Below are 27,792 nucleotides of genomic sequence, written 5' to 3'. Positions count from 1 at the left end.
TATTATGGTTCCCTTTTTCACACATGAGAAAACTGAGGCACAAGCTAAAAATACTACCCAAGGCCACACAGCAGCGGTGATGTGAATTTGAAATCAATGGAGACTCATAAAGGCTTCATGGCTTGGCCCAAGGAATTTGAAAACAAGGCCACTAAATTTGAAAATGATCACAAGGATGCTCATATAAATTTGGACCTATTTGGACATAAATTGACATTCAAAATAGTATGTGGGACAAAGGGGTTGTAAACCCATTCAAATAATCTCCATGTCCTAGTCTAGGATGATTCTGTCTTCAAATCTCACTCACTGATCTTTAGAAATATGTCCCAAGAGATCATATAACTGAATTGACTGTTACAAATATATTATTATAGCCATACTTAATTAGTAAGGAAAATAATACATGCATATCAAAGTGTATTTGGAAGGCAACTACCACTTGCCTTCCAAATGCCACTTAGGAATATTTTAAACTACATTAAATAGTAGTTAAATATCTACTTCTCTAAAAGAAGTTTATTTTACTCTATTAGAGGAAGAGTATCCAAGTCTGAAAGTGAACACATAGGAAAAGTCTCCGGCTTGAATTTACCTTTTATATTTCTGCAGTGTGACATTTTTGGGAAAATTTATTTATGAAAAAAGATTCCTGAAGGGGGAGTTTCTTTTATTAGGAGCCTTCGTCCTAGTAAAAAATAAATTTGGCAAAGTGGCAATAATATTAGAATTAAAAGTGGCCCAATTCTCTAGTTAATTCTTGTGAGAAAAATTTCAGATCATTTCTCATTCACACTTTCTGGGGTCATGTGAAGTCTCTAATTTTATGCATGGCTCTTGATTAAGTTCTCCAAGAAACTGTTAAATCATCAACAGCATCAGACAAACTGTTATGTACATACCATTTTATTCCTTTTGATTAAACAAATATGAGGACCTACTATGCGAAAGCCACTGTGTTGAGCTTTGTGGAGGACATGAAAATGAATGAGATTTTGTTCCTGCTCTTAAGAGATCTACATTCTAGTGAGTTACCTATGTATATAACTAATATTGATACAAAGTACATGATAATGTTTAAGGTTTACAAACAAATTTATGAGAAGCAGGAGTTTATTACTCTATGGGGTGAATTGTAATGAAGAGGGCAGAAATCAGCAAAGGTGAAAATATGCATGCATCATCCCCATCACCTGCATTATCTATTATAATTTCTGTCACTGTAATATTTGCTCAGATAATTTGTGACGGAAGAAGATGGAGGAGAGGAAGGGAAGGATGGAGTAAAGGCTCTAGTTAGGATAAGAAAGACATTGAAAGTGACTTTAAAAAATGGTTAGGATTTCATGTACAGAACAAAGAACAAAATGGATGTGACAGAGTGAGGGCAGAATGCTTTAGGTCAGTGGCATTTGGGAAAGGACACATAACTGAGTCGGGCTATAGAGTAAGGCACAGGCAGGGTCTAAAGAAGCACAAAAGGACCAGGAATCTCATATAAAGTGATTTGGGTTTTATATCTAGTGGATATTTCTGTGTATGATTGGAGGTTTCTGTGTACTCATTTCATTGTAGTCCCCAGGTTAGGGTCAAGGTCATGATGTGGACCAAGCAGCCAGCTCCAAACTTCCCTCCCTGTTGCCATGGTTCCAATCCCTTCTCACCTTGCACAGGTCCCAGGGTTCCCATGCCACCCTCTGCCTTCTCTGGACATACCTGCATCCTAACCACTCAGGCAAAGAAAGTCCTTTGCTTGAAATTCATGATATGGGAGGCAGCATGGTGGACAGAAAATGCATGAGGTTTGGGTTCAGACAGATGTGGCTTGTCAATTCTGGTTCTAGCTTTGGGGAAACTGATCCAGCTGTTCAAACTTTCTGAGCCTCAGTTATCTGCAAAACTGTGACAATAACACTGACTTATTAAAAGTAATAATGAGATATTACTTGACACCCATTGAACTGTCAGAAAATCAGAAAGAACAAAAATAACAGTTGCTGATAGAAATATGAATTGCTATAGCCTGTCGGGAAAGCAATTTGGCAACGTCTATTAAAAACACACACTCCTGAAAGCAGAATTCACATTCCTGGAATCTTTCCATACAAATAAAAGCATCAGCATATAAAGATATATGCGCAAAGATGCCTATTGCCACGTAGACATCTTTGTGGCAATAGAGTAGAAAGAAAGTGCTTGCTTATTGTAGGAGAATGGCTGGATAAATTACGGTACAGCCAAACTATGGAATATCATGTGAACTTTAAAATTGATTAATTAGATCATTGCAGAATGACTGTCAGAGATTTCTACCAAGTTTGGCTGCCTGTAACAGAGCAAGATTTAGCCAAGTATGTGAAATATAATACAATATTTGTAAATTAAACATATATATACATATAATTTAATAATGGCTAAAACATTTGAGTCTCCTACTGTGTACTATGCACAACTTGAAAATGTTTTAAATGGATTAATCATTTTAATGTTTAATATTTTTGAGCTAGGTGCTATTGTTGTTCTTATTTTATGTATGAGGAAACTGAAGTTGAGGTGTAGAGAGAATAAATAATTTGCCAAAGATTACACAGCTTGGTCAGGGTAGAGTTGGAATCTGGGCCCAGGTAGTTGGAAGAAGAGATTAGACTCTTACTGAGTGTATTTGACTCTCTGAGTGATTGAATGGTGAGGAGTACACAAGCAACAAAAAGAGAAAAATTGCATTAAAATCACACATTTTACGTAAAACTGTGTATGTTCATATATTCAGAAAGAGGTGCATGACGGATGGTAGTTTTCTCTGGATGGTGTGATTACATATAATATTTTTTACTGTCTTCCATTATTTGAATTTTCTATAAAAACATATTAAACAATCAGAAAAAGAAAAAAAAAGCTCTTTTCATTGTAGAAAACACAAAAATTTGTATGTATTCACATTTATTAGAATTTTCTTACAGAAATGATCATGATCATTTTACAAGGTAAAAGGATGTTTCTGGTCAGTATGGAATTTAAAACTGAAACCACAGAAACAATTCAAAATTGAGACTGGATTAAGAATATAAACATTTATTTAGTGGAATACACAATTAAATGATGGTCAACTACCAAAAGATGAGGAAAGAATTTTACACTGCATTGTTATATTTGAAAGGCAGGTTCAAACTTGTATGCATTGCAGAATACCCCAAAAAAAACAACCCTCCATATATGTATGAGGCTGCCTGGAAAAACGCTGAGGGTTTATACATCAGCATATTACACATGCCTATTTCTGGGCCCTGGGGTTATGAGTGACATTTTTCATTTCTTCTTTTGCGTTTTGTGTAATAAATATCCATTACTTTTAAAATCAGAAAATATAGGTAAGTAATTAAAATGTTTTAACCTTTTTCCGTATAAATCAATAAAAACCAGGAGTTTGTCCTGAGGAACTGATCATAGATATGCACAAAGATTTATCTAGAATATAGGTACTGCATTTCTCTATTATTTAGCATAGGAAGGAAACTGTAAATAACCAAGTTATCTAATATTAGGGCACTGGCTACGCAGATTGTAAGACAACCAGATGATGAAATGTTATGACACCAGTAAAATTCATGCCTTTGAGAAACTTTTAAAGACATGAGTAAATATTCACAGTATTACCGTTAAATGAAGGAATAGAATTAAGACTTTTATTTTCCTACAATTTAATCTTTAAAGGAGAAATTACTATACGCTTTCACCTTTTATATTTTTGCATTAGAAATATTTTATAATGGCCGGGCACGGTGGCTCAAGCCTGTAATCCCAGCACTTTGGGAGGCTGAGGCGGGTGGATCACGAGGTCAAGAGATCGAGACCATCCTGGTCAACATGGTGAAACCCCGTCTCTACTAAAACTGCAAAAAATTAGCTGGGCATGGTGGCACGTGCCTGTAATCCCAGCTACTCAGGAGGCTGAGGCAGGAGAATTGCCTGAACCCAGGAGGCGGAGGTTGCGGTGAGCCGAGATCGCGCCATTGCACGCCAGCCTGGGTAACAAGAGCAAAACTCCGTCTCAAAAAAAAAAAAAAAAAAAAAAAAAAGAAATATTTTATAATAAAGATATATTTTTATAAGCAAAAATAATTTTTATATTAAAAATAGAATAAATTCTACCTTTTAAAGGGATTGCATAAGCTCATGTAGGTATTAGCTAAGACAGTTAATAGTAATAAAATCATTCTCCTGTCCCCACTTGCTACACACACACCCTTTTCGTCTCTCCTTCTCTGAGTGTCAGTTACCCTTTTGAGAATGAAGACTACATTGTCATAAATGTAAAGCACTGTGTACAGGAGACACTCAGTGTACCTTAGTTCTTTCCCCTTCAGTATACTAGCAGAGGACAGCCACTTTCATTTTGCACTTGAGGCTCCTAATATCCAAGAACTCAGGTGTGCTCAAACGTATTCAGACACTCTATCAATGAGGATCCAGGGCAGAGGACAGCCTTGTCCTCGCTCTGATGAGTGAGGGGGTGAGGGCACTTGGTGGGGGATGGCGAACACCAAGAATGGGACTAGGAAAGGAAAAATTAGCCTGGAGAGTCTTGAGAGGAATTTCACTGGTGGCCTTGGTTTTGTTTCTTTTGAATAGCTTAGGCAAAGAACAGAAACAATGCCATTTTTCAGAGTAATTTCGAGTCCACACCACTGGCCGGGCTTATAGACTTCAGTGGTTGGAATAATTTGTGCCCACATCTCTTGCACACGCCTGAATCCTCTTCCTCGTACGTAATCTTTCTCTTTTGTTTACTTTGGCAAGGCTTAGTCTCGGCTCTAGCTTTCCCTTTTTCCTACAGTAATTTTGACTTTAAGAGGTCTGAAACTAGATTAAGGGTTAAGAAATTCTTTCCTGCCGGGCTCGGTGGCTCACGCCTGTAATCCCAGCACTTTGGGAGGCTGAGGCGGGCGGATCACGAGGTCAAGAGATTGAGACTATCCTGGACAACATGGTGAAACCCCATCTCTACTGAAAATACAAAAATTAGCTGGGTGTGGTGGCATGCACCTGTAATCCCAGCTCCTCAGGAGGCTGAGGCAGGAGAATTGCTTGAACCCGGGAGGTAGAGGCTGCAGTGAGACGAGATCCCACCACTGCACTCCAGCCTGGCGCCTGGCCAAGGAGCGAGACTCTGTCTCAAGAAAAGAAAAAAAGAAAAAAAAAAAAAAGAAATCCTTTGCCAGGTAACAACTCATTTCATAAATACCAGACAGCAACTATATGACTTACACAGTGTTCCAAAGGAATACAAGCTTGGGTATGTATCTGAGTATTACTTGATTTTACTTTTAATATTAATGAGCATATGATTTGGTCTAGACAAACTTCACATTTAAATTAGGTACTGATTAAATAATAAGACAGGTGAATCAAGATGAGTTTAAACAGCACTTTCTTTTCCCCCAGAAAGCTGCCTTGGCCTTGGCTATGGGTCAAAATGAGCTATTACAGTGTTGAAAAAACTAGAACAGAGCATCTTCTTTGTCTTAGGAAGGTTGACTCTATTTTAAACAGTAATAATAATAACTTTGCAGAAGTTTCATCTTGATATTCCTATGAATTTTACTTCTGTGTTTATATGTCCCTTTAAGACGATTGCTTGTGTATTTGTTAACTTAAAAAGCCTCCACACTTGTATTCCTAAATTTGTTTTTAAGGATTTAAAGTCCAAACCACCAGTAAATCAACAGAGTATTTTTAACCAGTAGAGGAAGAAGTCCTCAACATATAAGTACACATCCTATTTCACAAATAACCTCAGAACGCCTACCAACCCACAGATCTTTTCCCCAGCCAGCTTTACCTTGGAGTTAATTTCAATTCAATCCTGGTTGCCAAATCCTTGGCATGCGCTCCAGATGAATTATTCATCAGCATTCTTCCTGCTAATATCTCATGCTCCCAGCTCAACTCCTGCCCACCCTATGGCTGTAATGACTCATTGGGAACAGGTGCCATCAGTGTGTAGCTCACAATCTAGCTTTTGATCCATGAGCCAGTCAGTTGCATCTCCTTCTGTTGGCAGCTGGCACAGTTAGCAAGTGTATGGGGTAAGTGGGCAGCAAGCATGGGTTTTTGGTTCCCAGTGGAAACTATGTCTAGAACATTAAAACAAAATTGCTGGCATAGAAGACACCTGGGTTACAATACTTCCTTTTGAAATTTTTCAACTTTCACATGACTATTCTAATTTTTAAAAAATCTTGTCTCCAAAGTCATGTTGGCCATCTTATTTTTTGTTTGTTTGTTTTCAATGCTTGCATTCTAGAAGAGGCTAGTTTCCTGTGGAAACCAAGCTTATAACAAATGTAAAGCCAGCCCACTGACAAGCAAAGCTGGAAATAATTGAATGAATCTCGAAATCCTCAGGAGTTATATTAGAAAGAGAAACAAAGACTGTCCATAAGATCAGTGATTCTCAAGCCAAAGGAGATGCTTGGCTAGGATCAAAGTCTGAAAAACTCAAGAGAGCAAGGGCTTCTTCAGGACATCTGATCAGCAAAAATGTTCTGCCACTTAAACTGGAGAGTGTAATGAGCATTTCTATAAGCAATCTTATAACTGCAGCTCTCTAAAATAGCCCAGATGTCACTGAGAAGAGATATTTCTGCATGAAAGCTAATAATGGAGAATGTTTGAAATGAATCCTCAACACATATGACTGCCTTTTAACCTTATCTTGACCTCAGTCTTAAAGGATTCCAGTGGACTTTTTTTTTTATTCCAAGTTATGTATCTATCAGTCAAGATGGTAGTTCCATAAGCATTAGACACTTGTTCTGAGCTGGTCTAAGCTTTGAACTGATAATCGATTAAAAACAGTGGCTTTCTGTACATGTTATTTCAGAAGTAAAAGGCAAAAATCATACACTAAGCATTCTGTTTTTAATTAAAAGAAGATTGCATACTAGTGTGAATTTCAAAATATTTCTATTTTCCCTAAGTAAATAGGTTAATGGATATTAATGACTTAGTAATACTCATAAAACTTCACGTTTAGTCTTACATAGGAACTGTATTTGCGATACATGACAGCATCCCTTGATGGAGTTACCATCATTAAAAGTTTTACGTTAAAAAAAAAATCCTAAAATTATTCCAAAAAGCAAATCCTGGCATCAGCAATTAATGGTGTAAGATCCTAAAATCATCAAGAAACATTACAAACAGTGTGCTTCTGTGAAGGTGTGATATCTCCAAACTAAACAACTCAACAGGAAAAATCTCAGCCTGAAACATGGCCACATTCAAATTAAATTATCCCTCTTTCGTGTTTTTTAAACTCTGCCACTCAACTTCATGACACTCTACAGTTTTTATCACAAACTACATGATTGGAATGTCCAAAACTTTTGCTTAAGATGAACACCACTTTCTGTGTTTTCACTCTGATCACACTTTATCAGATTTATTTGTCTCTGAGATGACCTAGGGTTTCCTATCAGATTCTACATCAGTATTTAATATCAGTTACAGTTTTAGATACACTATGTCTTAAAAAACAGTTAATGTACTTTCCTTGAAAAATACTTTATCACTAAAATATGCTAATCATCCTCTGAGCCTTCAGCAACTTGAAATCTTTTACCTGGCAGTGGGTCTTACTTCAATGTTGAAGGCCACTATTGGCCACTCAAATGTTGGTGGCCACCACTCGGTTGCTCAAGGTTGAGGTAGCTATGGTAATTTCTTAAAATAAGACAATGATGATGTTTGCCACAATAATTGTTTCTTCCTTTCACAAAAGATTTCTCTGTGGCATGCAATGCTGTTTGACGGCATTTTACCCACAGCAGAAATTATCTTAAAACCAAACTCAGTAAGGCCAGGTGTGGCGGTACACACCTGTAATCCCAGCACTTTGGGAGACTGAGGCAGGTGGATCACCTGAGGTTAAGAATTCGTGACCAGCCTAAGATGGTGAAACCCTGTCTCTACTAAATATATATATAAAATCCAGGCATGATGGCACATGCCTGTAATCCAAGCTACTTGGGAGGTTGAGACAGCAGAATCGCTTGTACCTGGGAGGCAGAGGTTGCAGTGAGCTGTGATTGCACCATTGCACTCCCGCCTGGGCAAAAGAGCGAAACTCCATCTCAAAAAAAAAATAATTTAACTCGATACTCTCAAACTCTGGTATCTTCACCAGGGGCAGATTTCATTTCAAGAAACCACTTTCTTTCTTTTTTTTTTTTTTTAATAAATAAGTTACAACTTCTCGTTTGTGCAAGTTTTTCATGAGTTTGCAGTTCAGTCACATCTTCAGTCTCCACTTCTAGTTCTTTTGACATTTCTACCACATCTTTAGTTACTTCCTCCACTGAAGTCTTAAACCTCTCAAAGCCATCCACAAGGGTTGGAATCACCTTCTTTCAAACCCTTGCTAATGTTGAAATTTGACCTCCTCTCATGTATCATGAATATTCTTAATGTCATCTAGAAGAGTAAATCCTTTCCAGATTTTCAGTTTATTTTGCCCAGATTCATCAGAGGATGGCATCATTATATTTGGCAGATATAGTCTTAGAAAATATATCTCTAAATAGGAAGACTCGAAAGTCAAAATTACCCCCTGATCCATTGGCTGCAGAACAGATGTGTTAGCAGGCATGAAAACAACATTAAGTTCCTTGTACATCTCCGTCAGAACACTTGTAAGACCAGGTACATGGCCAATAAGCAGTAATATTTTCAAAAGAATCATTTTTTTTTCTGAGCAGTAGGTCTCAACAGTGGGCTTAAAATATTCAGTAACAATGCTATTCAGTAACAGGTGTGCTATAATACAGGCTTTGTTGTGCCATTGACATAGCACAGGTTGGGTAGACTTCACCTAATTCTTTTTTTTTTTTTTTTGAGACAGAGTTTCACTCTTGTTACCCAGGCTGGAGTGCAATGGCGCGATCTCGGCTCACCGCAACCTCCGCCTCCTGGGTTCGGGCAATTCTCCTGCCTCAACCTCCTGAGTAGCTGGGATTACAGGCATGCGCCACCATGCCCAGCTAATGTTTTTTGTATTTTTAGTAGAGACGGGGTTTCACCATGTTGACCAGGATGGCCTCGATCTCTTGACCTCGTGATCCACCCGCCTCGGCCTCCCAAAGTGCTGGGATTACAGGCTTGAGCCACCGCGCCCGGCCGACTTCACCTAATTCTTAAGAGCACTAGGATTCTTGGAATAGTGAGTGAGTGTTGTCTTCAACTTAAAGTCGCCTGCTGTGTTAGCCCCTAACAAGATAGCCAGCTTGTCCTTTGAAGCCAGGCATTGACTTCTCCCTTCTAGCTATGAAAGTGCAAAATGGCCTCATCTTCCGAGAGAAGGCTGTTTTGTCTACATGGAAAATCTGTTGTTTAGTGTAGCTACCTTCATCAGTGATCTTAGCTAGATCTTCTGGATAACTTGCTGCAGCTTCTCCATCAGTACTTGCCGCTTCACCTTGCACATTAATGTAATGGAAACAGCTTGTTTCCTTAAACCTCGTGAATCAGCCTCTGCTAATGTACAACTTTCCTTTTGCAGCTTTCCCACTTCTCTCAGCATTAGTAGAATTGAAGAGGGCTGGTACCTTGCTCTGGACTAGGCTGTGGCTTAGGGAATGTTATGACTGGTTTGATCATCTGTCCAGACCATTAAAACTTTCTCCACATTGGCAGTAAGGCTGTTTTGCTTTCTTGTCATTCATGTGTCCACTGGAGCAGCACTTTTAATTGCCTTCAAGAACTTTTCTGTTGCATTCACAACTCAGTACAAGAGGCCTAGATTTCAGCCTATCTCAGCTTTCAACACACTTTCCTCACTAAGTGTGATCATAGCTAGCTTTTGATTTAAAGTGTGATTTAGTATGCAACTCTTCCTATCACTTGAACACTTAGAGGCCATTGTAGGTCCATTAGTTGGCCTAATTTCAATATTGTGTTTTAGGGGATAGGGAGGCCCAAGAAAAGGGAGACAGACATGGTAATGGTGGGTCATTGAAGTAGTCAGAACCACATTTACCAAGTAAGTTCACTACCTTATATGGGCACAGTACATAACACCCCCAAACAATTATAATAGTAACATCAAAGATAACTGATCACAGATCACCATTACAGATAGAATAATAGTAAAAAGGTTTGAAATATTGTGAGAATTATCAAAGTGTGACACAGAGGCATGAAATGAACACGTCATTGGAAAAATGATCCCGACAGACTTGCTTGATGCAGGGTTCCCACAAAACTTCAATTTGTAAAAAATGCAATATTTTCAAAGCACAGTAAAGCGAAGTGCAAGAAAACAAGGCATGCCTATATTACCTTTTCATCTGGGGACTTGCCAATGAACCAAGAGAGCCAGAAAAGGGAGGACTATTTTGTTTTCCTTTAGATATATATATTTCTAATTCTAGCATCCCCACATCAATATCTCCACTACTTCTTCCTTCCTCAAATTGTCTCCTAGAAAACTGAGATTTACTTTTTTTCTTTTTCTGGAAATACTACGTGGGTCAGCAACATTTTCTCAGAGTAACTGTCGACAGAATGGAGAATTATGTTCTTGCCAAAGATTCATTTATAAGGATGCCTTTCAAATATTTCTTTCTTTTTTGAAACATGGTCTTCCCTGGTTGGAGGTCTTCAAATGCCACTCTTTCAAACCTTTTCCTGATGAGTGGCTGCAAATAGCAGGACTAATTCTGGTGTTTCAAATAAACATCTCTAAACAATTTCTCTGGTCATTCTCTCATTTCATAAACAGTTATTTTCTAAAGGAACAAATGTAAATATTATATATATATATACACACATATATATATACATCTATATATACATATATATATACACATATATATACATGTATATTTATATACATATGTATATATATATATGTATGTGTTCTAAAGAGGCAAGATATATAATAAAAGAGAGTAGATGGGATATTCGATTGTATTGGAAACAGAGACACTTAAGAAAACCTAGTTATATTTGACTTGCTGCTTCAATTTTCCGTATAAACAAAGCCCAGATAGTCTCTTTTAAGAGTCTGCAATTTTTAGATGTAGTTAGTGGTCTCATACCTTCATCTTTACAGCCTTCAACTGCCTCTTCTGAAGCGGGACCAGGCACAGTGACAGTGTTGACACCATCTATAAAACAGAAAAAGAAACAGCTTCAGAGTTCATCCTTCCAGAAGTCAAGCTGTGGCTTTCCCACCCCGCACCTCCCTCCACTCTCCACCAAAGAAAGCCTGAGCCTGATGCATGCTTGAATACACAGGATGCTCTTTAAAGGGGCTAGTGGTTTGGGACTCTCTTTTATAATTAGTGACACAGAAACCTTCAGTTAAATCAGAGACCAATGGGCTGCAATCTATTTTTTGGTGAAGAATGCTATTTGTTTCTAGTCGCATCCTCTGGCATTTTGTTTTTTCCTCATCCCTCAAAGGATGGTATATATTTTTCTTGGTAACAGATTGTGAAAGAACGTATATCCTTGCAAGTTCCTACAAAGTGCTTTTATGTGTGTGTTTCTAAAGTTTGTTTTTTCTTAGCACAGCACTTCTGCTCCATTATGCCAGGCTGTCAAACTGCAGGGAGCAGCTCTGATGGCTGTCAGTGCAGAGGCCGGAAAGAAGGGGAGCATTAGACACAGGGCACCAGCAGCCATGAAGAGCTTTCATGTCACCCGAGAACAGAATGGGAGAATGGGGAGTAAGGACGTGGAACTCTCTGTTCCCCTCACAGCACCAATTAACCGCATTAGAGTAGACCTCTTTCCTCAGTGTCCTCAGCCCCCGGTGACTCTAGCCCTGTTTGGCCTACAGGATAATAGCTAGCCTACTCCCATTCAAACAGCAAATCTAGACAGAAAGGATTGCTAAAATCATTTGCAATGTTTAATACCTGATAACTGGAAAAGGAATATACCCTCACACACACAAACACACACACTATGGACAAATGGTGGGCTAGAAAATATGTGATTTGTTATTTGCTTCTGAATGTGTGTTCGTTTTCATGCACGTATGAGTTATCTTTAGTTCCATGACCCTGCTACTACATAAAAAACTATGTACATGTGTGTGGATATATATATAGAGTATATATATAGTTCATACGTATAAATATGCTATAGTTTATGTATAGTATAGAGTATATATATAGTATACATATGTAGTATATATAGTTTTTCATGTAGTAGCAGGGAATATGTATAGTTATATAGTTATATATATAATATATATATAGCTATATACATATAATACATATGGTTTATATGTATAAATATGCTATATATAAACTATAGAGTATATATAGATACTTATATATAGTACATAGTTTTTCATGTAGTAGCAGAGAATATGTATAGTTACATAGTTATGTACAATAGCAACATATAGTTATATACATAGTTATATATATTCCCTGCTACTACATGAAAAACTATATATAGACATTATATATAGGCATTATATATGTGTTTGTATACTGCACACAGTAGATATACACATTATGTAATGTGTATATACTATATGTATGTGTATATATATGTATATATACTATACTCTAGAGTTTATATATATTTATACATATGTAATATATTTATATATACATAACTATATAGTTCATATATACATACACACACATACACACATATGTAGTTTTTTATGTAGTAGCAGGGTCAGGGAACTAAAGATAATTCATATATGCATGAAAACTAACACATATTTGGAAAAAAATCACAAATAAGGTCTTTTCTAGCCCACTTTTGTCCATGATGCATGTACTATGACTTTCAGGTCAAGCGTCCTTTGGAACAGAACACTCTCTCACCATCTCATTATTTAGATCTCATTTTAACTATCACTTCCTCAGAGAGTCTGTCCCAAACCCAGACCATAGAAAGTCGCCTTCTGGGCATTCCTCCTGTTTCCTTATTTCTCAGCAAGGCATTTATCACTATTGATGTTTTTATCATTTTTATTTGTTTATTGTTTGGAACCCCTACCAGAATATAAATTTCAAGGAAACAGGGATGTTGTTTTTATTGATTGTTAGGTGTATTTTTCAGTGCCTGGAATGGTCCTACAATACAATGAATCCTTGATAATGAATTTGTTACATTTTTTTGGAAGAATATTGTCTACAACTTTGATCTGATTTGATCATGACAATAGTCAAAACTGCTGGATTACACTGTTTTGAGATTGTGTTTTTTCATGATGTGTAAGAGGCCTGCACAGCCACATAATCAAAATTGGAGCTGGAAATTATACTGAATGAAAAGAAGATACTTTTATTTTGGAAAAATACCAGCAGGTCAAAAGAGCTTTAACGACCCATAACCACATCTTCGATTTCTCTCCGCTCTGACTAGGAGGATATGAAATGAGCAGTGTGAACGTAACAATGAGCGTTGACGCTGGCCAGGATTATAGGTGGATTCTGCCACTGGCCTCTGCCAACCAGTGAGCTCACTTGGCAAAGCAAGGGGAGTCACCCAGGGATGTATTAGGACTCTTCTTCACATTGAGAAGTGCCCCTATTGTGGTGATGACACTATCAGATTCAAGGACTGGAGAAGGGGGCTGACATTCTATCACTCTCTCCTCACAGGCAAGGCGACCTCAAATCACAAACTGGTTAAGGGGGAAAGAATGAATAAATCAAACACAGGCAAATGTGAGTGCATGCATAAGTGTGTGGGTGCACGTACATACAAGGATGAGAAACAATCTTTGTCGATAAGGACAGTTTGGGGCTGGGCGAGGTGGCTCATGCCTACAATCCCAGCACTTTAGGAGGCTTAAGTGGGCAGATCACTTGAGGTTAGGAGTTTGAGACCAGCCTGGCCAACCTGGTGAAACCCTGTCTCTACTTAAAAAAAAAAAAAAAAAATTAGCCAGGCATGGTGGTGCATGGCTGTAGTCCCAGCTACTCAGGAGGCTGAGGCATGATAATCGCTTGAACACAGGAGGCGGAGGTTGCAGTGAGCCGAGATTACACCACTGCACTCCAGCCTGAGTGACAGAGCAAGACTCTGTCTCAAAAAAAAAAAAAAAAAAAAAAGCAGTTTGGGACAGAGCAGCAAGTGAATAAAACCTGTGAAACCTCAATAGCCACAGAATGTCCTCGGCTGTCAGCAGTTAGTCAACTAATACTTGTCAGCCCCAAACAATAAAAACAGTGACAGCTTTTCACTCATCTGCTATGGAGCATAATGTGTGGGTCAGGGGTGGGGGAGGGTTGGATAACAACATTTTTCTGTATCAGAAATTCATTTCATTGCAAGGACTATATTGCAGCAAAGGGCGCCGGCCGACACAGTTGCAGGTACACAAAGTCCTGGCTGCCTTGCTTCAGTGCTTTCCCTGATTGGCCTTCTTCAATTCCATCTTCCAGGTTAATAATAAAAGCTTCCAATTCCCAATAAAATCTCCAAGGTTAATGTAAGAAGTTTACAGTGAAAAACTTATCACGCTACCTGGTTTAATTCCAAGAGTTTCGCGTATGGCCTAGGATGTGCTTGGCTAACAGCAGAGCCCACTATTTCAAAGACGCCCCTCCATGGGGCTCATTAGAATTGGGAGAATATCTGGGTAACTCAAGGGAACAGAGAGTTTTATTTATTTATTTATTTTGCTGGATGTGGGTAAGTGAATGATTGTGCCTATCATTCTTTTAAAGGAAGCACGCCTGAGTACAAAAATGAGTAGAAAGAGATAATAAATCACAGGTGACTTCAATCCCTTTTGAGCCTTAAGTGCTATTTTATTTGAAAATGTTCAATTTATAATCTACAGTGTGGAATCTATAAATTTTCAATGGATATATCTGTCCTTTAGTTAACAGAGGGGATGTCAGGAAGGGTTTAGATCTTATTTAGAGCTCTGTGTGTGGGGTAGTCAGGCCCATTGCACCATCTCCAACAATACGCAGAGAAATAACCTGAAGCATAGCTCTTCAAAATTTAATGCAATAGACTAGAGAACATTCTTCTCACTGCATAGGGAAAGCCTCTTTTTCAGTTCCTTTAATCAGTTTTTATTTCATTTTTTCCCTTCAAGCTAAATCTACTAATTTGAGCTTGACCTAACTCAGCCGAACTCTGGCTTGGCACTTCCAACTTCTGCCAGTCCCTCTTAGAACTTTGCCAGGCAAACTGTTATAGGGAAGAAAAATGGAATAGGTGAGTGAGTTATGAGAATATCCCCCTCTGTTTGAAAGCACAGTCAACTCACAGCTACCGGAGATAGTGGCTTCCTGAGGGAGACCTGAATGAACACTGGAGTGAATGTGGTGAAAGGAATAAGCATTTTCAGACAATAGCATAGAGTGAAGTTATTGTTCACCTCTGCAGATGAGGCCTAGGAGACCTCTCAAAAGAAATCTGAGCCTACCTGTTTCTCCGCTCTGCCCTTCCATTTCTTCCATGCTTTGCTTTTCCTCTGGACCATTCTCATCTTTCAAGAAAACCAGAGGAAAAAAAATGCATCAAGTCAATTTTTGAAATATCTCTTTATGGCTAATATGCAGCACTGAAATTAATGGTAATCAATGTAGCATGACTCTCCATAAAGCCAGGCAGAGGGATGAATCAGAGTCATGAAACAGAAAAATTACCTACATAAATAGATGCATTTATACTCATCCCTCCTCACACGATATGCTAGATGAAATGTTTAACTGCAGTAAACAAAATTCACTCAGCGGTCCCAGTAACATCTCTCTCCTCATTCTGCATTTCCCAAAATATCATACAAACTTCAACTCCAGTCCACTTTTCTCCCTTGACTTAAATAACGTGAATTGTGTAAGGAATGTTCGCAAAGTTTCTTGCCCTTTATTTCTGTTTCATATATGCTACAAAAAAAGGTCAATTTTCACTTAAATATGGCAATCTAACATCTTTGCTGTAAAATATTTTGTCTTGAACAGATTATGTTGGTTGAGTTTATGCTATAGAAGTTATATGAAAAATAACTGGTCAGGTGCGATGAAGTTTGTATATTTGCAACCATCTAAAACTTTCTTTTGCCTTAAAATAGCTACTGTTTCCATGGATTTATCTGTTGAAATCATAAACTTTTTAAAGGTTAAGTATAGGCATGATTTTATAACTCATTGCTGGGAGGATCTCCAAATTGCTTTTGGTTTGGAAAATGAAGCAAATAAAAATGATGAATTTATACAAAGACATAAAAACAAAATATAAAACATGTAGTTAAGTATAGAAAATAGACGCAGAAGTTACCAACCTGTGCTCATGTGGGTTAAACAAATACTTTGTCACTGAAGGAGTGGAGTCCATCCCTTCTCTTTAAGTCCTGACTGGCCGTGAAACTTCTTTAGACCAATGGAATATGGTAGAAGTGATATTCTGGGACATATAAGCTACCCTCCAAGAACTGGCAGCTTCCACTTTCTCCCTCTGGGAAGACAGCCCCCATGCTGTAAAGAAGCTGAGGCTGGCCTTCCAAATGGAGGGAGCCACACAGAAAGAGAGAGAAGGGATGTGTGGGGAGCATGAAGGGCCAGACTTATGAGCCAAGCCTTCTTGAACCTTTCCACCCAGGTAGCTGCTAAGCAAATGCAGCTGAGCGATGACCTCAGCCAGTGTCATGGGAGCAGAAGAGACACCCAGCAGAGCCCTTTAAAAATTCCTGACCCGGCCGGGCACGGTGGCTCAAGCCTGTAATCCCAGCACTGTGGGAGGCCGAGGTCAAGAGATCGAGACCATCCTGGTCAACATGGTGAAACCCTGTCTCTACTAAAACTACAAAAAATTAGCTGGGCATGGTGGCGCGTGCCTGTAATCCCAGCGACTCAGGAGGCTGGGGCAGGAGAATTGCCTGAACCCGGGAGGCGGAGGTTGCGGTGAGCCGAGATCGCGCCATTGCACTCCAGCCTGGGTAACAAGAGCGAAACTCCATCTCAAAAAAAAAAAAAAAAAAAAAAAAAAAAATTCCTGACCCATAAGTAGGCCCGAATCACATAATGTTGTTTTGCTTGAGTGCTTTGACCTGCCATCTCCTCCTTCCACCAACTCTTAATTCCAAGGCAAAAGAATCCTCCCAAGAGGAGGCCACCAGTAGCAGAGCTGAAGCAAGAACCTCAGAAGCAGTGGGGAAGCATTTCACCTGTAGCTCTGGAAAATGACCTATTGATGAAAGTTTCAGATGGGGAAACATTTAGATTTGATCTAAATCGGGAAAAAAAGGCTTATAATAGAAGGACAGAAAAGGAAAAAAGGATGACATTCTGAGGTTGGAGAAGAATGTAGTCAATAAATAAATATATGTACAGGATCCCCTGTGTTGGCTTAGCCCTGTGCCATTTGTGATGGTGGACACAATATAACTACTTCTTTTGTTTTTTGTTTTTTTATAGACACAGAGTGTTGTCCAGGCTGGAGTGCGGTGGCATGTTCATAGCTCACAGCAGCCTTGAACTCCTGGACTCAAGCAATCCTTCCACCTCAGCCTCCTAAGTAGCTAGGCCTACAAGGCACATGCCACCAAGCCTGACAAATTTTTTGTTTTTTTGGAGAGACAGGATCTTGCTTTGTTGCCTAAGCTGGTCTTGAACTCCTGGCCTCAAGCAATCCTCCCACCTCAGCCTCCCAAAGTACTGGGATTACAGGCATAAGACACCACACCTGGCCTGAGTATGAGAGCCTGGAGTGGCTCTGTATGCCACTTAAATTCAGTGTTCTAAATGGCATATTTACAAATACCACATGATTACCTGACATTTTCCCTGTTCTGGTTCTCCATGAAGAAAACAGCATTGACCTTTGCTCTAGGGAGGAAATAGTCACTTCCGCTGTTCTTGCAGTCTTAACAAGCCCAAGTTGGTGTAGGAGCATGTGCAAAAAACTTAGCCAATATTTGTCCCTTTGGACTCAGAGTCACCAAATGGACTCAGAGTCAAGCAGGAAAAATCTGCCAGCTTCTCTGTCTCCCTCAACAGACAGACCTTTCAACAATTTCACAATAGCCCTGAAGTCTGCAGGTGACAAGCTTCCTTTAAAATGAGTCTGGTTACCACATGTTCTACAGAGTAGGGGTAGGGAGATTTCTTACGAAGAGAGGAAGATAAGAAGGGAAAGAAAAACAGAAATTAAATTGCAGAAATGTGAGGAATTGGTTCTAATAGTTGTAATGCATAAACAGGAAATTCATGGTCAGATCCTGAAATGCAGCTTTCTAATAGTAACAACCAGTCTGGCAGTTTACCTGGTCCATTGCTTCTGGGTTTTTACCCCTAGTTCCCTTGTGGGCCATCCCACTTCCTAAGACAGACATCTGAGTGGCGTGCTTTTGTTTTCTCCTTTGAGTCTCAGCAGCACAGTTTTCTATTTTCAGTCTTTCTGCCCTTGGGGAGCAAACTCAAGACACACTTGGCACGTTTATCACAGAGTGAATGCTTTCTAGAAGAATGCTGGATTTGCCATTCCAGTGACATGCCCTCAGATAAAAAGGTCCAGGTATATTGCTTTCATCAATTTCCAAGACAGTGCATCCTCAAATCCAGCAGGGGGAACCAATGTAGAAGGCTTTTTTCCCAAGCCCAGCATATGCATTCTTGGCCAATTAGATTAGCATTCATTTCATTCTGTTAGAAGGACATTTTGGCTGGCTTAGAACTTTCCATCCATTATAAATGCTGCAGATGGGTGAGTTCTTAGTGAAACAGGGGGCTTCCACTGGTAGAAAAAGCAAGGCACATTAACACAGTACCCATAAGTTTTTGATAAGGACAAGCTTTCTTTTTATCAGCCTTGTCTGTCTAGCTATCTTCACAGGAAACACATAAACAATAAGCGGTTAAGCAGAGGGATATGTAAACTTGAGGTTTTTAGAAGGGGTTTTAAAAGGGTTACAATGAAGGTGAAGAAACATAGGGAAGCGTGGGGCTATTTTGTTAGCTTAAACAATGTCACACAGAAGCTACATTTTCTTAATATATCTTTAAGATCACATATTTACTTCAGATGATAAATTTCCATAGCGTTCATGTTGAGTGTGATATAACGCTTGACTTTCCCATGCTGAAAGAGCACAGTCATCTGTGAGAATTCTACTGGTTGTGTCCTTCTAATTTCTCCCATATTAGTACTCTGCCTCCTACTCTTTCAACCAATATTTATCGAGCATGTACTGTTTGCAAGAACATTTCAGAAATTTTACATAAATAAAATAAAAGGTTCCTGCTGAAAAGTGACTTTGCTAAGAAAGCAATCCATGTTTAATCCTACATGGGAGAATTCTGCAAGGGCAAAATCTCAACACCATGATCACGGATTGCTATCCTGATATTTGTAGTTCCTTTTGTGAACTCTACGTGGTGATAGGAAGACAAAGGAGAATAAGTCTGAATAAATCCATACCTATGCTGGGGAAACAATCTAATGTGTACTTTCTGCTGGTGTACTGTGGTCTTTTCTTCTAAAGATCTACAGATTTCTGGACACAGACAGACTATAGACAATTCAAACCAGCACTTTGTAGATTAGATTATTGATCCCAATTCTTCAGTCCCCTATAATAAGATTATATATATCCGTGTCCTCCCACTGTGAGCAGAGAATATTTCCACCCCATTGATTTTGGGCTTGACCATGGGACTTGATTTAGCTAATGAAATGCTAGTGGAGAGAATGTGAGTAAAGGGTTTACATGTGCTACATAAATGGATTTGTTGCTTGTGTTCTTGACATTTGGCATGACAAGAAGATGCCCCTGTAACTCCTGGCTTAAGGAGGATGAGGGATACATGGAGCAAAGCTTGAACCCAAGTCACAGTCTGGAACCAAGCCCAGGCAACTCACAGCTTGCAGTAGAACCACCCTGCTGAGCCCAGCCTATATCAGCTGAACCACAGTCATCTTAAAAACCTGTGAGCATGAGAATAAATACTTTTGTTGTAGGGAACTGCATTTTGGGGTGATTTATTGTACAGCATTATTATATCAATAGTTGATTAATACATAGGTATGTTTATTTTTCTCAGCTCAGGAAGGCTTGAAGTTAACTTAAAAAAATCAGCACTCAGCTGGGCATGGTGACTCACGCCTATAATTCCACCACTTTGGAAGGCTGAGGCAGGCAGATCATGAGGTCAGGAGTTCGAGACTAGCCTGGCCAACTTGGTGAACCCTTGTCTCTACTAAAAATACAAAAATTAGCTGGGCGTGGTGGTGCGCACCTGTAATCCCAGCTACTCAGGAGGCCGGGGCAGGAGAATTGCTGGAACCTGAGAGTCAGACGTTACAATGAGCCAACATCATGCCATTGCACTCCGAGCCTGAGCAACAGAGCAAAAGTCTCAAAAATAAATAAATAAATAAATAAAATAAAAAACAACTCTTATAAAAAATCCAGCCTTTAATTTTGTATTTCCCCATCTACATTTTCATCTCATATGTTCCAAAATTATCTAGCAGGTGCATATTGGAAAAGTAAAATTAGCTGACATAACAGAGGAATGCTCTTGAAGAGTCTGCACTATCATCAATAGAATGATGTTTAACTATAGAGCTATGTGAGCGACAGAATAATATTAGGTAATACCAGCTAACACTTATTGAATATTGCATATTTTCCACTCAGTATCTAAATGCTTTGCAAAGGTAATCAAACTTCATTCTCATAACAACTGCATGAGGTAGGTATTACTATCTGCATTTCATGGATGAGAGAACTTAGACACAGGGGTGTTAAGATTCCACAGCTAGCATGTGATGGCAGCAGGGGACAGTCTCAACCCAGACTTAGCTGATGTTGGGGCTCACTACTTCCTACTTGGAAATGCAACTATTTGTTGTCTGAGTAAGACACTTAAATTATGAAGCAGCAAAATTGTGGGAAATGATAATCTCATCTGGATTAATTAAATTAACATTGAACACAACAAATATTGAGAATAAAACCCCTCTGGCACTCATATCAGGTGAGTGCAATGCTACAACTCTAAAGTTTTGTGATTAATGCTAAAGATATTTTTATTCTGGAATAATTTTAAGCAAAAGAAAGTTGCAAGAACCGGGCAAGAATTTTTTTTTTTCCTGACCCATTTGAGAGTAAGTTGTAGACATAATCACTTCCTAATCATGCCCATCAGCCTCAACCACTTTAGTATATATTTTCTACAAATAAGGACATTCTTTTTCATAACCACAATACAACCATCAAGATCAGAAGATTAACATAGATGACATTCCTTCTGTCTATACAAATCATATTTGTGTTTTGCCAATTTTTCAAGAATATCCTAAAAGCAATCTAGGATCATACAGCATTCAGTTGCTGTGTCTCTTTAGTTCACATGAGTCTGGGACACAGAAGCACTCCTGACCCTGTCCAAACTGTGTGCCCCCTCACCAACATCCTCCCTCTAATGTTAACACCTACTTTTCTCAGCCCTGCTTAATGGCTTTAGGAAGAAAGGAAAGAAGGAAGGAATGGAAGGAGGGAAGGTTAGTTCCAAACATTTACAGATTTTGTTCTGGAGGTGTCATTAGCTGATTGATCTATTTTAATAGCTTACTTACTTTTAGAAAAGTTTTCATGTTGGCTGCATCATTATTTTAATGAAAAGCCTCATGTGCATCATTTAGTGCAGATAAAAAGGTGAGTAGTCTCCACCTGGCAGGAGTCATAGCTGCCGCTTCCTAGAGGTGTCTTCTTTGCACCAGACCTTTACACGCTCATGCAATCATGCCCCCACACACATCACCATGAACGCTGCAACCATCCTATTCAACTTTATCTCCATTTTTGCAGATGAAGAAATCAAGGTTGTGAGAGATCAAAGTCACTTCCTGGAAGTCACACAGTTCATGGCAGAGCTGAGACTTAAGCTCAGGTCCAGATCATGCCAAATCCTGGAGTCTCTCTTTCTTGCCCTGCAGATTCCTGAGACCTCCGCTCACCTGCAAGAGCTAAGCCATAAGCCCTCTGCAGAGAGATGTCCCTTGTTTCTCTGGTGTCCTTGGCACCTAGCACCCAGATAAGTGCCTTATCTGTTAAGGGCTCCATAAACATATGCCAAGGGATTAAGAGGGAAACTTCATTTTCCCCCAAAGCAGTAATTATTTTTTTCCTTGAATCATATTTCAGTTCCTTATGCAGATGAGGTATGATACTGATCTCAGCTTCTGCTTGCATGTCATTAAATTGTGGATTTGTTTAAATATTTCATGTGTCTTTGATCTCAACTAATGGTTCCCAAAAATCATATGGTGAAGCGTAGGGAGCACAGGTATTAACAGATCCCTCTGTTTTCGCCAGTGCTAGCTGGGGCCATTGTCCACCCCCTCTCTCCTGGGTGGTGGCAATGGCTTCCCGAAGTGTTTTGCTGCTTCAGTTCTTGTTCTCAACACCTCTTCTCAGCCTAGAAGCTGGTTTGTTTTAAAGTGTGAGGCAGCTCATACCACTCCCCTGCTTGAATGCGCTGATGGCAGCAAGACCCTGCATGATAGAGACCCTAGCTGTTTCTCTGCCTCCATTCATTCTCTGCTAGTCTCCTACTTGCTCAGTCGCTGCAGCCATGCTGGCCTCTGTGCTGTTCCTCCAGCACACTGGGGTCTCTTCTCCCCAGGCCTTTGCATTGCCTGACTCCTCTGCCTGGAGTGCTTTCTCTCCAGCCCCTTTAAATTACTGCTTAAATGTCAGCTTTCAATGAGATCTGTGCTGAACTTTCCATTTAAAATTGTATCATCTCCCCAGCGCCACGCACTCCATCCTTCTTATCCCCATCAACTTTTTCTCTTTGGTTCTTCAATTGTCCATCATCTTGTAATATATCATTTCCTCTAGGTGGGTATCATGTTCATTACTTATGTGTTCCTGCCCCTCCTTGAATGTAAGCTCCACCGAGGCAAGGATCTTTGTCTGCTTTGTTAACCAATGTTTCCTAAGTACCTGGCAGGTGTTCAATCAATATTTTCCAGCTAATGAAATATGCTCTTGCCTTACCTGGCCTTGCCTGGATAGTTCACAAATTAATCAGGAAAAAGAGGTAAATTATCTTCTGTTCCAAGATCTTTTGGATACTTATGAAGCATGAGGTCCACATGTCATTTAGAACAGAATTTTTCAAGGATGGGGACCCCGCCATAAGATCTCAGGAGCTCATGATAACACACCCATTGCCATTTGTCTCCTTACTAGAGCAATCAGCTAAGAGAAGGAATCGCTTCCCCAGGTGGGGGCGGATTTTACATGGAACTCGTTACAATATAGTTCTCTAGACTAATGACTTAGAGCATTCTGGGAAGGTGGTGTGGCATGTGTAGCCAGTTTGGGGACATGCTGGGCAGTGCTCCCCTGGCTGCCAGTTCTACCCAAAATAAACAAATAGTACTGCATCCACGCCCCATTTACAGAGGGCGTGCAAGACTCATGGGTTAGTCTTCAACCATTAGGATACACAAGACAACTGTGTCAGCCCTGTCTCTATAAATGTGTCTCAAAACAGCATTGTCCATGTAGCAGGAAGAGGAAAAACAGAACCTGTAATTTTTCTAAGCCTTTGTGTCTGTTAAGGGGGACTTCAGTGTAACATGTGTTCAAAGAGCGGAAATGCATGAGACTGTGGGTTTCCATGTGTTTTGTGTGATGGTAAGCAGAGAGTCACATGCTCAACAAGGAGCTTGGCAAATTACCGTGGAAGGATTGAATTTTGTAGCATTTCAACATTGAAGGTACGACCCAGGCATACCAAAACTTGCCGTGGCATATCTTGGTATAAAAATAGCACAAAGCAATGCACCAGAGAGCGATTTTCAATACCACACATACCCTCTTAATAGATAACATATGGTTCTCCCATATGGCATGTTAATACAAATACTTTTACTCTGATACCGTTAGGCTTTAATCTGAGGATTTCCAAGTACTTTATAAACACTATTCATTAATGTGGGCTTCCCTGGAGAAGTTGCAGTGCAGAGATATAAAGCATCCTGTACACAATAACTATTAAGGAATGATAATAAGAAATATATTTATGTGGCTGTTTCTTAAAAGTAACTAACAAATGAGAATTTAGTAACATTCCCAATGTCTTCCAATGACTTCATGGTACAACTGAGTTTAGAAATCAACTTATACTGACACAGTTATTCTACTAATTGATCTATGCTTGTGAATTGACAATAAATTGTGCCAATTCTCAGATATGCACAAAACCTGGTATCTACTCTATAACTGGGAAAATAATAGCCAAAATGAGGTTAGCATAATAGCATTACAGTGGGCTTTCCTTGTTCTTTCCCTTTCTCTCTCTCTCTCTGATAAAACAGCAACTGCATTTTTCCATTAAACCCTAAGGTTAAATTTTCTTCTAAAAACTACATTTCTCTGTATTGTCATTTACATTCCTGAATCTAGATAACCAGTGTGCCTACACATTTGTTTAAAACAGGCACACACTGTGCTCTGTGCAGATGTTAAATACAGAACTGGCAAGTAAAACATTTTCTTTTTTTGCTGAAGAATGGAAAATATATAAAGATGTTCTTTAAATAGAATAATCATCCCATGAATAAATTCAAAAGCTGTTATATAGCTTTGTCATCAATTAATGTTTGTTGAGTACCTACGAAGTTCAAGATGCTGGAGAGAGAATAAATTAGGGTATTCAGACGACAAAAGCCTTTCCCTTTAGGAATTGACAAAAAACAGAGGAATGGAAAGGTTTCATGCGATGTATCTGCCTGCATAAAAGTGAAACTGAGGCTAGAAATGATTATCCAGAAAAATATATACAATGTTGTTTCCTATATGTAGATATTGACAAATGTTGCATATTTTTGGTGGATGAAATGAGTAAGTGCTTCAATTCTTCACTTGGCATTGTCCAAATGGCTCTTCTGGAAGTCACTGATTGAAGACATAAATGTGTGTGTGTAAGTGTCTGTCTGGGGCAACTCCCAAAGGGAAAGTCTTCTGCTGTCTGAATAGCCTAATTTCTTTCCTCTCCGATGTATAATTCAATACACATACATCAGAGGTTGTGGATAGCCCCATAATATCATGGGAAGCAAAAACCAATTTTGTATTTCTACCACTTTCTTCTTTTAAAATACTTGTTCCTTCCATGTTGAGACATGCTATTTTAAGTGGTAAAAATAAAACTTTTAAGATGCTGATTTGGAATTTTGAAGTCCAGGATGAAACCAATACATGGGTTTCCCATGATTCTATGAACTTTTTCTAAAAATGTGCTTTTGCCCTCAAAATGATCCCATAGATGACAAAATTCAACAACTACCCCAAAGCTGACTGACAAGTATAAAAACAAGAAGGACGTCTACGTGTATTTTATCTCTTTAAAAATTACAGATTCTCAGTAATGACTTTGTTTAGCCGAATGTTTTGCTAATAGCTATTTGACATTGTACCAGAATAAATTTCAACCTATTCTCTTTACTTCATATGAAATTATTTTGCAAGTAGAGAAACCACACACCTTTAGGCAGAAAGACCAAATGTTTTTTTGTGTGTGTGGAATTTTAAGCACAGGAATCTGTTGTCTAAGATCTGCTTTCCTTCTAAGAGAGTAACTTGGAAATGACTCTATCTGGAGTGCTGGTCCTCAAACTTCACTGTGTATCAGAGGCCTTGGAGGGCTTGTTAAAACACAAACAGCTGGGTTTGGGTTCAGCGGAGATGGGGCAGGGCCTGAGCACTGCATTTCAATGGCTTCCCGGTGATGCTGCTAAGAGTGTGGGCCCCACTCTTTGAGAATGATTGGTGATATGGTTTGGCTGTGCCTCCACCTGAATCTCAACTTGAATTATAGCTCCCAGAATTCCCATGGGTTGTGGGAGGGTCCCAGGGGGAGGTAATTGAATCTTGGGGGCAGTCTTTCCCGTGCTTTCTCGTGATAGTGAAAAAGTCTCACCAGATTGGTTGGGTTTATCAGGGGTTTCTGCTTTTGCGTCTTCCTCATTTTCTCTTGCCACCGCCGTGTAAGAAGAGTCTTACACCTCCTGCCATGAGTCTGAGGCCTTCCCAGCCAAGTGGAACTGTAAGTCCAATTAAACCTTTTTTTGTTCCCAGTTTCGGGTATGTCTTTTTTTTTTTGAGAAGGAGTCTTGCTCTGTCTCCCAGGTTTGAGTGCAGTGGCGTGATCTCAGCTCACTGCAACCTCCACCTCCTGGGTTCAAGCAATTCTCCTGCCTCAGTCTCCTGAGTAGCTGCGATTTACAGGCATTTGCCACCATGCCTGGCTAATTTTTGTATTTTTAGTAGAGACAAGGTTTCACCATGTTGGTGAGGCTGGCCTCAAAGTCCTGACTGCCTGCCCTGGCCTCCCAAAATGCTGGGATTACAGGCGTGAGCCACCGCACTCGGCCTTGGGTGTGTCTTTATCAGCAGTGTGAAAACAGACTAATACAATTGGTCTAGGCTCTAGAGTATTAATAGGTAAGAGTAGGAAGTATGCATTTATTTTTGTTAATTACATATGGCTATGAAATATGTATTATTACTGCATTGTTCATTGTCCAAATTCTGAATCTCTGTAGCCATGAACTGAATAATCCCTTAAGACTATACTAATGTGTTAGACAAAAATAGATTTTTCATAAAATCGAGGTATAGAATTTTCCTTTTCACTAAAAGTTCACTGAAGATGATAGTTTAATCACCTTATCTTAAAATGTATTCATCATTGAGCAAAACTTTGGGGAAGCTTCCTCTGTTCTGGACATTGCGCTGGGTGCTGAAGACACAGCAATGAACATGGTGGGGGACCCCCTCCAGGAGCATGCTGGGGAGACAGATCGGTGAACACAAGCCCCAGTTAGGTATAGCTAACACTGTGCTGGAGGAAGTAGGGAGGGCAGCAGGTGCTCTTAAGCACCCAAGTCCAGTCCTGGGGCGGGGGGTAAGTGAAATTTGCTCAGGGGAGGCACTGCCCCGCTGAGACTTTGGTCATTGAGCATTTGTGGAGCACTCCGTCTCTCCCAGAGACTACTGCCCACTGTGATAGCCACTAGCCACCCATAGCTACAGGCACTCCCCGGACTACGAGGCAAGTCCAAATTGAGATGTGTTGTACATGTTACATCCATGTCAGATTCTGAATATAGCATGAAAAAACGTAAAACATCTAATTAACAATTTTCATATTGGTTGTATGTTGAGATGATACTATTTTGATCTATTGGGTTAAGTAAAATAAAGCATTAAAATTAATAGCACATTTTTTAAAAAAATGTGGCTTCTGAAGATGTAAAGGGACATATATATATTTGTAACTCGTGGCATATTTCTGCTGGACAGTGCTGCTCTAGAGGTAACTAGTGGGGAAAAGAGCAATGGAGCTGGGTCCAGGGGGACAGGTGGATATTGTAGCTGACGCTGTCAAAGCCCGCCATTGTCCCTGGCACCTCTGATTTCTGTGTGCCAAGGGCCTAAGGGCTTTTTCTGGTCTCAGCAGGATGCTTGTCCTGCCAAAACTGAAGTGGGGAGTTAATATTCCAGAAGCAGTCCTCAACCAATGATGGACAAGAGGGGGTGAACTAACACCCCTTTCTGGCATCCATGCGCCTGAAGTGGGACTACTTTGAGGCACATCCAAACTGGTTCCCAGAGTCCTCCCGAAGGATGAGTCTCAGCTGCCTGCAGCACAGTCTACTTGTTCACACACCTGTTTCTGTTTCCTCCCTTCTCTGTCTCATTTCATCACTTCCTTACTGGCACTTCCTGGGAATCACTCCCCAGATCAGCTGCTGGCTCTTGAATCTTTGTCTTAG

At 39.6% G+C, this 27,792-nt stretch overlaps 1 protein-coding gene across 2 annotated transcripts in view; it reads right to left on the bottom strand.

Moving 5' to 3' along the window:
* The window catches only part of MACROD2 (mono-ADP ribosylhydrolase 2), a 2,030,631-nt gene that overhangs the window by 92,116 nt on the left and 1,910,723 nt on the right, over window positions 1-27,792 (bottom strand). For both annotated transcript variants that reach the window (XM_032248219.1, XM_032248220.1), the window contains exons 12-13: window positions 15,422-15,484; window positions 11,100-11,168 (exon numbers count right to left, since the gene is read on the bottom strand). In XM_032248219.1, coding sequence (XP_032104110.1) covers window positions 11,100-11,168; window positions 15,422-15,484 — 132 coding nt within the window. The remainder of the gene's footprint in view (window positions 1-11,099; window positions 11,169-15,421; window positions 15,485-27,792) is intronic.

The sequence above is a fragment of the Sapajus apella genome, unplaced genomic scaffold (genome assembly GCF_009761245.1).
Source record: "Sapajus apella isolate SASKATOON/1434 unplaced genomic scaffold, GSC_monkey_1.0 scaffold65, whole genome shotgun sequence".
NCBI classification, from domain to species: Eukaryota; Metazoa; Chordata; class Mammalia; order Primates; family Cebidae; genus Sapajus; species Sapajus apella.
The sequence above is the reverse complement of the archived record's forward strand: the minus strand, read 5'-3'. Positions and strand labels throughout refer to the sequence as shown.